The sequence below is a fragment of the Daucus carota genome, chromosome 4 (genome assembly GCF_001625215.2).
Source record: "Daucus carota subsp. sativus chromosome 4, DH1 v3.0, whole genome shotgun sequence".
NCBI lineage: Eukaryota > Viridiplantae > Streptophyta > Magnoliopsida > Apiales > Apiaceae > Daucus > Daucus carota.
The window spans coordinates 47,989,412-48,003,556 of NC_030384.2; the positions used below are offsets into that span (position 1 = coordinate 47,989,412).

Sequence of the window (14,145 nt, forward strand, 5' to 3'; positions counted from 1 at the left end):
TTCTTTTTCAATTTTAAATTTATTTACATAAATAATTAATTTATAGATATTAATCTTAATGTAAATAATATATGAAACTTAACTGAAATAAAAACTTATCTCAAATAAATAAGATATTGAAATGAATATAAATACAAAAATTTTAAAGTATGTGGTTAATGCTTTTGAATAACAAACTAATTGTTTGTGTAGTTCAAGTGGTTTCAGTTATGTATTTGTATCGTAGAGGTCCTGAGTTCGAGTCTTATGAATAACATTTTTTTTTATATATATGAGATGAGGTTAGGTTCGGAGTTAGGCTCAGGTTCGGAGCTAGGTAATTTATTTGCTCAGGAGGGAGGCTTGACACGAACCTGTTGGGCTACTATATATATATAAGTAGATAAGTAGATTTCTTGTTTTACAATTAAAAATTTAAAAATATATATAATGAAATTATTACAAACCCCAATAGGATGATGCTCGCCGTCACGAGAGGTCCGAGATGCAGACTCATGCTAAGTGTAAACGTGTCAAGCTCCCAGCTTCTACTCTGAATATAAACAAAACACGTGGCAGTTTACCAGCACCTCACCCGAAAAATATCTAATTTTTTATATTATTGAATTATTCTTATCTTACAAACAATCAATCAACTATTATTGCACTAGACTGTGAGTTGCTGTGCGTTCATCATCAAGCATGACGGGTAAACAAATCCTCCAGAAGATGAAGGTCATACTCAAACCCACTATACTGTGTTACTTTAATTTAAATTATTTTTTCTGTTTTTTTTTCCAGTTGGATCGATTTTAGTTTCTTCAGCTTTAGCTTTTGCCTTTATTTTTATCGAAAACTATGTTCAAATCGTGTGAATCATATCTGCTTTCTTAATGCAGTGACATTTCTTAATTTTAAGATGTAAAAAAAAATAAAAAATCCTTATGATAAGTCTCCTCCTAATATGATAATACATAAGGTTAAGTTAGTAGGAGAGCTGGTGATAATAATTAATTAATTAATTTTGAGTTGTGTAAAGAGAATGCTTTTGTACTTATTTTGAGTTGTGTAGAGCTGTAGCAGCTGGGTGATTTAGACGAAAATAGCCTGGATGATAAGATCTTGTTTTCAAGTTGGACCTTGTTTGTAATGAGCTGTATCACTTCAAATGCTTGTTCAGTGCTGTTTTTTTTTTTTTGCCTAATTATTGATGTGAAGCTCAAAAGAGTGAGAGCATTATTGGACATGGCTAGGTGTAAATTACTCATCACATTGGTACAATAGTCGAATTGCTCTATTGCAGGAAGCATGACCAAATTGTGTGTTGACCTGATTTAGATTTGCATCTGGCATAAGATTTTTTGTGTAAGAGGATATGAAAATTCATTTACTTAATCAGGGTTACTATGTGAACATCTGACATGAAGGCTTCCGTTCTGAAGACAGTCGGCGTATTGCTTATAGTAACTGTATGAAGATTACAGGCATCAGCACGTTATGTCGTTATCGCTTTACTAGTTACATTTAGGTCTCATTTTGGGATTGACAATTTGATATATAATCTTGGTCCTTTAGAGTTCAAGTGGTGTTCCGCTGCTGAATTATTCTCTATTGTAAAACATACTGTGAGACGCAATAGAGGGTAGAAGGTTAGTATGAGTTGTGAGTTAACTCGAGATAAGTGAGTTCATTTGAGAGAGTACAAACAGATGGATACGGGTGCTAAATGCTTAAAATATTGAATATATTCATATTTATTAGTTATGATGATAAGTTCTATTTCCATCATGTTTGTAACAAGGTAAAAAATTTGTTTTCACTCTGTGATAATATCGGAATCTTGTTAGTTTTGCCCTTGTTTAGTTTATGGTTGGAGGATGGAGTCCCTGTTTGACTAAGCAAGTGTCTTCTAGAATTTTTTGGCGCCCTCCATGTTAGCTAAGTTCAATATGATTTTCAGACATATTGCATTTGTGCTGGTCAAGTGATTGAGTTTTTCAATATAAAAACTGCAGGAAAAGGCTTGTTTAGGTTCTGCGGTAGCTGACACTGAAAAAAGTAAGACATCGAAACACCCGCGACATGGTTATCACTTAGTAAAAGGAAAATCTCGTCACGACATGGAAGATTATGTTTTTGCACAGTTCAAGCAAGTTGAGAACAATGAGCTCGGTTTATTTGCTATATTTGATGGCCATCTCAGCCGCGAAATTGCTGATTACTTGCAGTCGCACTTGTTTGAGAATATACTGAACGAGGTAAGACATATTTGTACCGGGACACTAGTGCTCTGATTTTCATTTTGGTATAAAGCATTAAACGACTGAGCAGATACTTGAATAGTTCCTTCACTTCCTTCGGTAGCGAGTGACCAATCATGCATTCTCACTTTTTTTCTTGCTGCAAACAGCCTGACTTTTGGACTGAGACAGAGAAGGCAATCAGAAGAGCATATCGTGTAACTGACAAGACAATATTGGATAAAGCAGTTGATTTGGGTTACGGCGGTTCAACCGCAGTGACTGCAATATTGATAAACTGTCAAAAGTTGGTAGTTGCCAATGTCGGGGACTCTCGTGCTGTCATCTGCAAGAATGGAGTGGCCAAACAATTGTCAGTTGATCATGAACCTGAGAAGGAACGCAGTTGCATTGAGGACAGAGGTGGCTTTGTAACAAAGTTTCCAGGTTATTTGTTAAAAATATTTCGCTGCCCTTTTTAAGAAGTATGCTACACTTAAAAGCTCAGGAATTGTAGACAGTAATGTCGGACCATCCTTCATGAAGTTCTGTTAGCATGTAAGCAAGTCAGATTGAATTATGTCATTAATAGCTTGTTCAATAGGTTTAATTTTAAGGAAATCTTCAACTTTTGACGAGTCCCAATGAAGAGTGGACCTTAGTCTATTTCTACGTTTAGGTTCTTTGTGCTAGAGATTTAATATCAAGGTAATCTTCAACTTTTGAAGTTTCCCAATGAAGAGTGAACCTTAGTCTGTTTCTACATAGGTTCTGATGTTCCATAGAGCTACCACTATCTGATATTGGAGTGGCCAGACTTCAAATAGTATGCCAATTTGAGAAGTTAACGCTGATGAGTCTTTTGAGTGCAAGAAATGTAGACCAAAGATCAATAATCTGGATCTAAATGGTCAATTAAAATATTTTTTAATGCCTTAAGTTTTCCCTCGGACCATCTAGAATCTGTTCTGCATATGCATTGTGCTTGTTGCAGGTGATGTTCCCCGCGTTGATGGACAGTTGGCAGTATCCAGGGCTTTTGGCGACAAGAGCTTGAAGGAGCACCTTAGCTCAGAGCCAGATGTGATGGTGGAAAACATAGATGATGATACAGAATTTATCATCTTGGCAAGCGATGGTATATGGAAGGTCGGTTCCCTAAATATTATGGCATGATCTACTATATTTATCAAACTGGTATTCGAGAGACTTTCGTCTAGATTTATCTTGGAAAATCATAGTACATACCAAAAGTAGTGTAACGAATCCGCAGCTGTCATCTTTTACTAGGGAGCATGCAATGTGTCTTTACTCTCTTGCAATATGATACGGGACTAATTCATACGATATGTGTGTGCATCTTTGGAGCACTTTTTATTCCAAGATGCCATCCATTTACCATCTGATAACATCTAACATCTGAAAACAGGTGATGACAAATCAAGAATCTGTGGATTGCATCAAGCACATCGAGGATGCTGATGCCGCAGCAAAGCGCCTTGCCGAGGAAGCAGTGGCGAGGCACAGCCAAGATGACATATCTTGCGTGGTTGTGAAGTTCTAATAAAACTAGGCAAGGATCTGAACCAATGTGGCACTCCTTACGCTTGTAAACTTCCCTCTGTCCTTTTTATTAATTCCGTAAAACTCATGAAAATCTTGCAATGTTAGAGTACATGTTTTTTCCATAAGAGTACATGAACTCTTAGAATTATTAGTACTTTCAACTTTCTTAAAACTTATTTAGACTAAAGGTAACTTAATCATAGCCTTTCTCGCGGCTCCTCAAATCCTCCACACTACTATCTGTTGGCTGATGGGTTGTTTCCTCGTCCAATTTATCTTCAGCTTCATGAATCATCCTGTCGGAGATATTCTTAGTAGTTTTTGCAGCCGATGTCTTATCCGCAGTGTGGATGCCCTTGTCCCCTGTGATTCCGCTGCTCTCTGTCGTGCTCCGTCCAGTCTCCGACGTACCACCCATTGCCGGCTTAGCCGCTTCCCCCACCCCGCCTAGAATGTCTCCACTCGCCTCCTTTATAGTCCGCACCTGCACCACAAAACACGGCTCTCATAATATTTGTGTTAAAAAATGCTATGTTAGTCCGAAACACGAAATAATAGTAGGATTCTTTGACCGAACATTTAACAACTTGAAGAAGTTGAATCTACAAATTAAAATCATGAGCAGCAAGAAAAAAGAGAAATAAAAAAACAATCAGAGGATGAGCAGGGGGAAAAAAAATTAGAACAAGAAAAAAATGAAAACAATGAACTGTAATACATAATTATCTTTAAATATAAAACTACGATTTAAAATTCGACTCGACACGTTTGAAAACCCGTCTTGAAAGTTTGGGTTCGATCGGAGTAATTTTTTACCTGAAAATTCGAAGGTTCGTGTTTTGTCCCAGATTGTCCGATTATCACATTGCACAAAATATTTGGGACTGCACAAAATTTTTGTGACACGTTTTTATATATAAACAAACTTATCTATTTATATTCTCATTATATTATTATTTTTATTTTTATAATATATTATAATAAAATATAGTTTTATATGACAAAAATAAATAATTCTTAAAAATTTCTGATCAAACATGTCTTTTTCGTTTTCGCCTGTCGGAGTCGATCCAAAAAACTCCAAAAAAATGACCGTTTGATATTACCTCATGCCGATCCATTATTCCGAATTATCTGTGTTCATCTTCGTACCCGAGTTAAAATAACATAACCATAAAGATAAATACAGTGTAATCACGAATTGCATACATTGGAACAGTTGAAAACCGACTTCAAAGGCGCATCTCCGAGGAATCCATTATATGTCTGGGAAGAACGCGGCGACGCTTGAAGAATTGCTCGACGGATGCTTAGCATACTTCTCCTCGCCGATGAAAATGTATTGTATACAACTACTATTTGATATCTGTTACTAGAAGACTAGTTTAAAGTTATTGTTTCTATAAAAATAGAACATATGGTGGTAAAATGGTTTATATGTAAGATTTAGGTGCCGCATTTGGTGTGCGACACTTGGTTAAGAATAAAACAGATTCATAAAAATCCTGGGATGACTTTACCGCCATTGTAGGATCTTCTTTCTCAACTTTCTGAGCCCGATTGTTAATAATCGAGCATGTGACATATCGTACCCCGGACCATTCGACATACAAAGAGTCAAAGACTATCATCATCGTAATGATACTGACAAAATGTACCAAATAACAGATAATCAAAATTAAAAAGAAATTGCGATCCGAATTATAGCCAGTATCAACTTCGTTACTATCTCTACTATCTATTTTATAACTATCAAATCATTCCAGTTCCAGAACTATGAAACCGTTTATGAGAAACCCAAAGTTACAACATAAGAACTCTTGTCGCAATATATAAACTTTGAAATTCTTTTGATTTTTTACAGTCATCTATTCCAAAAGAAACCCCGCTATGTGAACAGAATACAATTAAGGAAATATTATTGTAAATTACCTTCGTCTCCCACCACATCGAGCCACGAAACGACTTGATCTATGGACGGTCTCCGCCTTTGTTCATGATCAATACACTTACAAGCTATAACAAGCACGTCCAAGAGTTGCTTCTCAATATCCTTGTCCCATATTAAGGGATCAAATATTTCCACGACCCTCTTCTCCGACTTCATTTGGAAAATCCATGATACCAGATCCCTGCAATTCTTTCCCTTGCAAACTTCGACTGGACGCCTTGCTGTAAGTAACTCAAGCAGAACGACCCCAAAGCTGTACACATCACCTCTAAATGTAGCTGTTAATGACTGACTATATTCTGGAGGAATATATCCCAAGGTGCCAACTAAATCTGTCGTCACATGTGTGTCATATGGATGGAGCAACCTTGAAAGCCCAAAATCAGCCAGATGAGCTTCAAATCTTTCATCTAGAAGAATGTTGCTAGTTTTGACATCTCGATGAACTATCTTAGGCTCCTTGTGCAGGTATGCTAATCCACGAGCTGCTCCTTGGGCTATCTTCAGTCGAGTGTCCCACGTAAGATGTGAACTTTCATCTATCCTCTCATGTAGCCAATAGTCCAAACTTCCATTCTCCATGTACGAGTATATTAACAATCTGTCAGTCCCATGTTGACAGTATCCTCGTAACGAGACAAGGTTTTTGTGTTGAGCCCTTGAAAGAGCTTCTACTTCAGCTTGAAATTCACGTTCCACTTGACCGCAATCCCCAGAAAGTCGTTTAATTGCAGCTTTAATGCCGCTAGGAAGCTCGGCTTTATAAACAAGACCAAATCCCCCGCATCCAATAATGTTAGCTTGGTTAAAATTGTTGGTTGATTTTAACAAGTCTGCAACTGTGAGATTTTGACATTCTGAATTCTGGAAAAACACCAACTTTGATGATCCGAAAGCTCCAGATAGCCTGTTTGGCCTACTAAAGTCGTCATCAAAACATTCAACTGGATCTCCCATGTTCCTCTTGGACAGTCTAAGGACAACAAATGCCAGGAGGATAGCAACTCCAACTCCAATACTGACTGTTATTCCAAGGATGGTGCCTCGTCCAAGCTTGCTACCTGAACCAGTAGAAAATTTTGGTTGATGCTCCAAACTACTGGCAGCACCACAAGGAGATATTAATGTTCCACAAAGTCCAGGATTGCCATCAAAGCTTGAATTTGAGAAGCTTAAAAACTGGCCTCCAGTTGGTATAGCTCCCCTCAAGCGATTATTAGCAACACTAAATCTTGACAGGAACGTTAACTTATTGAAAGACGATGGTATAGATCCATAAAGGTTGTTGCTTGATAAATCCAGAACTTCCAAATTTTCCATATCAGAAATGGATGTTGGGATTGTACCACTTATGTTATTCCTGCTCAAATCCAAGACATGAAGCTGTTTCAGTTTCCCAATATCAGGCAAAATGGACCCATTTATTCTATTATTGGACAATATAATGGATGGAGGGAAACTTGAAGCCTGCTTGTACTGCAAACCGTTTGCACTCTGATTTCTCTTAACATACAGTGGGATGCCAATTTGATCACATAGTATGCTGTTGTTTGCAGAAATGAGGCTCTTCAGCTCTGCCAAACTCTTTGGAATTTCTCCGGTGAGAGTATTGTTAGAGAAGTCCAAATAAAATAGACTCTCCATATGACCAATCCACTGAGGGATACTTCCATTCAAGTGATTCCAAGATAAATCAAGGATTTGTAATTTGCTGCAGTTAAATAACCAAGCTGGTACTTGTCCTTTAAGAGCACAATTTCCAAGCGCAAAAAACTTCAAGTTATGAAAACCACTAATATTATTTGGTAGGTCTTCACCGCGAAAGTTTTTTGCAAGGATGAGAGTGGTGAGATTTTTCCAGTGCTGCATAATAGATAATGTCTTGGGCAAGTTCACAAAACTATTGTTTGACAATGAAAGAATGGACAGAGATGAAAGGTTTGCGTAATTCTCCGGAATCTCGCCACTTAATTCATTTTTTGCAAGATTCAGCGATTTGAGTTTCTGGCAACTAGATAGTGACTCAGGTAGTGCACCCTCAAAATGATTAGTGCCAAGGTCAAGTTCACAAAGATTGGGCAATCTAGTGAAGTCAAGATTGATTGTACCAGATAGAGAATTATTTCGAAGATCAAGCTTCCGAAGATTTGAACTAAATGTTAAGGTAGAAGGCAACAGCCCTGAGAATGAATTTGAATGTACTACCAGATGTTTTAGCTGTGTCAGATTTTCAAACACGTCTGGAAGGGGACCATAAAATTGATTATCATTTAAAATAAGGGTCTCAAGGCGCGAAAGCTTACTCAAATTTTGGCTCACCGGACCAGATAAATTGTTGGCAGAGACTGAAAAATGCTCCAAAGAAGACATTGTATATAATGCTTCAGGAAGGGATCCTGAAAATGAGTTGTAATCCATATACAGTTGCTGCAGAGAGCTACTACAGTTTCCTAAGCCTTCAAGCCCTCCAGTGAAATGGTTCATCGAAAGATCAAGAAACTGAATCTTCTTGGAGGAACTGCAGACTTGAGAATTGAAACCACCAGAGAAAAAGTTATTGCTTAGGTTGAGAGCAACAAGATTACGAAAATCCACGAAGCTGAACAAGCTCCCATTGAATGAATTACTCGAGAGATTAACTGCGCGGATAGATTCCAGTCCAGCAAGTGCATGAAAAGCTGGTCCAGTCAAAACATTATGGCTCAAATCAAGAAACTCTAGCTGCTTCAACTTAGAAAATTCAGCAGGTAACTCGCCTTCAAAATAATTGTGCGAAAGATCCAGCAACTTCAAATGTTCCAAATTTCCAATAGCATGTGATATCACACCTTGCACACCTTTATCGGATACATTCAACATAATCACTCTTCTTGCATCAGACAGATTATCAGTCTCCCTGCAGAAAACTCCGTCCCAATTACAGCAACTAGAATCATTGGACCATGTTGAAATGATGGAGCCATTTGTGAGGTTTCCTGCGAAATCCTTTAGTGCTAAAAGATCAACCGGATGACAGGCTTGACTTGCGGACCCAGGACACAAAGATGACCAAACAATACCAACCAAGAACAACCATTTCACCAAAAACAGGGGAAAGAACCCCATCACTTCCATTGCTGAAACCAATGAATGAAAAGCCTCAGAACATACCCAACATCACTATAAACATATTCAATTCAGAGATGATTGAACTTAATTATCTGCTTCCACGAAAGACAATTTCCAGTTTAAATCTTTACAGACACATATCCAAAAGCAACTCACTATTTAGACTTAAAAGGTAAAAACCAATATGAACAGTCCAATCAAAATCAATCTGCAGACCAGAATTGAAGGAAAAGAGGACCCAAAAAACAAGCAGAGAAAACTCACTGCCTTACAAAGAGGGGAACAGATAAAGAAACTTGATGCACAAATCCAAATACACTAAAAACCCACAAATAAAAACCAAAATGTCATCAACTTGCAAGTAAAAAAGTCATTAGCAGTAATTAGCCAGTAAGATCCCAAACCCCACAAGAAATTCAATCCCCAGATCAAATATTAAAGAACACAAAAGCCCTCTGGCTCACATAAATTAGCTCTGACCCTAACAGAGAGAAAGATGATGACTTTAATTCAAACCCACATCCCAAAAAACCTTAAAATCCACAATGAAGACTCAATTGACAGCTTGCTACTGAAGCAACAATTAAGAGCACATGAGCAAATCAAATCATTTCAAATCCCCAAACAGATACAGACAAAAAAAACACTAATAATCTTTAAGTACAGAGAGTAAAGTTTCAATCTTTATTACCCATCACTTGCAGCTGAAGCAAAGAACTCCTTTCAGAGTAAAACTCATCAAGATTCAGACACAATGCTCTGTATGAACCTATTCAACAACTGTGACTTGCACTCTTGTCTTCAATTTCAAACCCAAAGACTTTGTACTTGAACAAAAAGCAAGGGGAAAGTAAAGGGTAAAAGAAAGTTGAAAAAAATGGGGGGCTTAAATAAAGAGAGAAATGGGGAAAATGCAAGGAAGAGAAGTTAAAAATGTGTTTGTCACATCAGAAAATCTAATCTCTAATGTTGTTATTTATTACAACAACTAAGCAGTAGCAGATATATGGGAAAAAGAGAGAAAATGGATTTGAAATGGTGACACAAAGAGCTGACTTTTGGCTAAAAATTGTGTTCACCAGTCTTCACAGATCACACAGTTCCACACTTGTACCTGTGACCCATTTGTCAATATCTATCTATCAATGCCCCATCTCCGCATTTGTCGCTTCCTTCTTTCAATTTCGAGAAATTGTTTTATTAGTGATTTTTTTGCATTTGATTTTTAGACTACAATTCAAGATTTTTTAACTCTCTGTTTTTAATTATTATTTTTAAATATTTATATAATTGAAATTATATGATAAGTATTATGATTCATGTAAATAAATTTTAATGCTACTAAATTATATATATATAAACAATTTTAAAGTGACTATATTTCAGAAAAGGAGAATATGTCATCAAATAACTTTAATTAGGAGACTAAATGAACCATGTTCTCAATTAATGTTTTTCTTTTGTGTTGTCAGAAAAATATTAGATGAGGGAAAAAAATCGTTAAATAAATATTTTTCGGATGAGAAATAAAATACTATATGATATATAATTGATATCTTACATTTTAAAAAATATTTTTGACTAGTTTTTAGTATAACATCATTCTAATAATCATATATTTTAAAATTTTAAGGATGTGTATAAGAGTTTCACATTATATATTATTATATAACTTATTACAATAATTTAAAATAATATGAAAATATCAATTTTAAAACATTATTAGAAAGCACATCAATCAAATTGTAAGAGTTTTAAGTAATTATTATCTTAACTTATTATTCAATCATTTTAATTAATACTAAAAATACCCTCATATTACAATTTAGAAGTATGATAAATAAATCTCAATATTATTGACGAAACTGTAATAAATCACGATTTGTTATTTGTTTCCGGTTAGAATATTACTCATCAGTCAACATTTCGCGCGTATAATTTGTTAGTTGGTCGCGAGTCGCGGATATGGAAAAATAAAATAAATGTTGGTGAGGTACTGAGTTGAAATTGTGTTTTGAAATTATGTTCAGTGCACTCTAGGACCTCCTAAGCGCGTGAGATGAAGGAACTTAACAGGAACATCATAGAGCGGTACGTGAGTATCACGAATGGCTCAGTGCGAGTGTAAAGCGATACCGTAAGCAAGTCAAGGAGGAGTGTTCGAACGGCTACCCGATAGTGTATACTGTTGGGTGAATTTAATTCAGCTGCGCACCTCACGGGTCAAAGTCTACTCCTCGGTTTAAGGATATCCGTATGAAATTTGTTTTAATTTGGTAAGAACAAAATAGTTCCGAATTTTGCTCTAAAAAAAAATAGTTCCGAATTTATGTGTTGATTTTTAATTAATTATATTACAATTAAATTATAAGGTCGTTCTTCATTTAAAATAAGTGTTTATTGGTTATAACTGATAAGTTAATTATAAATGAGAAATAATTTTCAATTAATGTGTTTAGATATATTTTTTGGTATATATATACTATTATTATAATAATAAATTATTAAAAATAATCTTTTATCGTGATCTTATAGTAAGATCAAATTTAAAAATAAAAATAAATCACTAAATTATTATAAATTAATCATTTAAAATGGTCTTATAAATCATTCATTTTCTTACAGAAAAACAATATAAATAAAATGTTTCTGGCTTATAACGCCAACCAAACATCACCTACCTAGAATATTTAAATTAGTTTCAATCTTATTAAATAAATTAGTATCACAATAGTTCATACTATTTATTATAATATAAAATTAAAAGCTTTTGTATTGCATTAAACACAAAATTAGAATAAACTAATATTTTTATAGTAGTTATAGATTTGCATTAGATACATAATTACTATCTTACTCCACCGCCATATAACTTTTTTATATTTACGCAGTTGTTTAATGTTAAATGTGTGTATAAGTTCAAGTCATTTAATAATGATGGATAAAATTTTTGAAATTAAATATTCGTTTTATTTTGTTAACATTTAAATATGTCACTTATCTATACTATATTATTAAAACTGAAGTATTAAAATTTTGGTCGGTTGGTGCTTGTGTCAAAAAATTTGGTCGGTCAATGCTTGTGTCGAATTATGGGTCTACTTATATAACAATTATCCTCTTTAACTAAACTATCATCTTTTTTATATTTTCTAACTAAAAACATTCAATAGTCTAAAAATAACATAGAACGGCATAGCAACTAAAACTGAAAACATATTATATATATTATCCTAGATTTATACTATCTATTTATACTATAATATATTATATATATTATTATTATTATTCTACTAAAACTGAAATATTAATAATTTATTGGTCGGGCGAGTTTTATCGGCCAATCGATATTATTCAACAAGTCTCCTTAATATATAACGTGTTCTAATAATTTTTTTATTATCAATTAAGCTTAAATATTTAAAAATTCGATCATCATGATCAGTTTGTATTTCAATCAATTTAAAATATAAACGATAAAATAAATCAGATTGATTTACGCAGTTAAAAAAAAAAAAGGAGAGATCGGTGATAAAAATTAAAAAGATCTAGTGGATAACGAAGCTGTTCCGCGGAGGTGCTGTCGGGTCAACCACTCCCACCAACACGTGAACCCACCAAATCCACTAGATGTCTTGGTACATTGTTCGCTGTGTTCTTTTTAGCTTGGAGGGAATTTGGTCTATATATTTTTATTATAAAATATAATTTTATAAATTAATTTTAATAAAAAATATTTAAATAATTAAAAAAATTAAAAATAAAGCGTGAAATTATATTTTATTACCTTAAAATGTGTGCCCAATAATTAAAAGATACAAAGAAATAAAAATTACAGAAGGAATATAAGATATTATTTGAGATTTAATAATATATTTGAGTTGCTTTACATTTTTTATTAATATCTTTATATAATATTTATTTTTAAAACATTATTCTCCATTCTTTGAATTTTTCAATATAATAAAAAAATAAATCACAATTTAACATTTTTACCAACCTTATGAAATTTATCAAATACAAATTTTTATACAATGATTTGACTTGATGACATTAAGTGATCTCGTTAAGTATGCCTCTTGATTTCTCAATGAAGATTCGTTTCTTGGTCTTGATTCATCTTTTTCATTTATTTTTTATAATCAAACTAATTAAATTTTGACAAGACTTAACATGTGTTAAATTATTGAAAAAATTTATAAAATATATTATTAAATATATATATATATATTATTTTAAAATATACTTTTAAGTCTTAAAAATTATATATAAATATCAATTATTTGATTAAATTTTTGTTATTTTAACTATAATTTTTTTTAAACAATACATGACAAAGAAAGTATGATTATATTTTCGGTGCTTACGTGTGAGAGTTTAGTATAAATTATCCAGGCTTTTTCGTTTTCAACTGATTTGGGCCATTTGGCACTTGCCTATGATGTCTATCTACTCAAATAACTGAGCGTGGACCTTGTTAGCACCCTCCCTTTTTACGCTTTCACTCTCAACTTGCCCTGTGCTTTAGTTTTCTTTGTGGATAGCAAAGCTCCAAATCACACAAAATATTCAAATATATCATATAAATCTATATCCATCCATTGGAAATTGCATGAATTCGTAAATGTATAAATTATCATGATTATATTATTTGCGATCAGAGCTCCTTGTCTTTAGAACTTAAAAATCTCACATTTATTTCTTTTAAAATAATTTAAAATGACAACTGGGCTATATTCACACTGAAGTATAAAATAATGTGGATTCTTCTCAGAAAATTCTAAAATTTTGAAGGATTTCTTAAATTGTTTACTTATTTATTTGAATAATATGCAATAATATAGGTAGTACTGGCAATTTCGTCAAGAATATCTTGCATCTTATTAAATTTTTGAAACTCGCTTTTGAACTCAGAAACACAATACTAAATTGCTAATGTAAGTTTTCTTTAATATCTCGAAAAGATATATCTAAACATTTTTGAACCTTAAAGCTAGAAAAACATAAACAGTTGAAAGTAATTTAATTTTTTTAAAAACATATATTTTTAAAAAGTTGATAAAAACACTATATTTTTAATTTATAAAAAATTTAATTTAATATGTTGCAACCAAATACAACTGGATACAATCAAAATTAATTTCCAATACAATTGAAAGTAATTTATTTATTTTTGTAAAAAAGTTAACTTTATATTATATTTGATTACAGATTATATAAAAAAGTTAAATTTAGTATTTTTTAGTTACAAATAATGTTTTCACAAATATTTATTAAAAATGGATAAATAAAAAAAGTCAA

The 14,145-nt window shown here is 33.3% G+C and overlaps 3 protein-coding genes across 3 annotated transcripts; 1 reads left to right on the top strand and 2 right to left on the bottom strand.

Annotated features, from left to right (window-relative positions):
* The first annotated feature begins 549 nt into the window (after positions 1-549).
* On the top strand, positions 550-3,910 carry LOC108216452 (probable protein phosphatase 2C 39). Its single transcript, XM_017389218.2, has 5 exons — positions 550-714; positions 1,995-2,237; positions 2,390-2,666; positions 3,214-3,368; positions 3,649-3,910. Exons 1-5 carry the CDS (start codon positions 682-684, stop codon positions 3,781-3,783), a joined length of 843 nt encoding a protein of 280 aa, XP_017244707.1. The 5' UTR covers positions 550-681; the 3' UTR covers positions 3,784-3,910.
* LOC108216453 (uncharacterized) lies at positions 3,824-5,228 on the bottom strand. Its single transcript, XM_017389219.2, has 2 exons — positions 4,995-5,228; positions 3,824-4,269 (listed from the first exon to the last, which is right to left on the bottom strand). Exons 1-2 carry the CDS (start codon positions 5,100-5,102, stop codon positions 3,979-3,981), a joined length of 399 nt encoding a protein of 132 aa, XP_017244708.1. The 5' UTR covers positions 5,103-5,228; the 3' UTR covers positions 3,824-3,978.
* A 182-nt stretch (positions 5,229-5,410) lies between these two features.
* LOC108215583 (phytosulfokine receptor 2) lies at positions 5,411-9,795 on the bottom strand. Its single transcript, XM_017388085.2, has 2 exons — positions 9,536-9,795; positions 5,411-8,852 (listed from the first exon to the last, which is right to left on the bottom strand). The coding sequence occupies exons 1-2, from the start codon at positions 9,537-9,539 to the stop codon at positions 5,704-5,706; spliced, it is 3,153 nt and encodes a 1,050-aa protein (XP_017243574.1). The 5' UTR covers positions 9,540-9,795; the 3' UTR covers positions 5,411-5,703.
* Between the last annotated feature and the right edge of the window lie 4,350 nt (positions 9,796-14,145).

Bases quoted from the DNA above. Each gene is read 5' to 3' on its own strand.
- LOC108216452 (XM_017389218.2), top strand. From the start codon at position 682: ATGACGGGTAAACAAATCCTCCAGAAGATGAAG. The intron at 2,238-2,389 runs GTAAGACATATT...TGCTGCAAACAG, and splicing joins TTGAGAATATACTGAACGAG to CCTGACTTTTGGACTGAGAC. The intron at 3,369-3,648 runs GTCGGTTCCCTA...ATCTGAAAACAG, and splicing joins CAAGCGATGGTATATGGAAG to GTGATGACAAATCAAGAATC.
- LOC108216453 (XM_017389219.2), bottom strand. From the start codon at position 5,102: ATGCTAAGCATCCGTCGAGCAATTCTTCAAGCGTCGCCGCGTTCTTCC. The intron at 4,270-4,994 runs GTATGCAATTCG...TTTGTGGTGCAG, and splicing joins CGGTTTTCAACTGTTCCAAT to GTGCGGACTATAAAGGAGGC.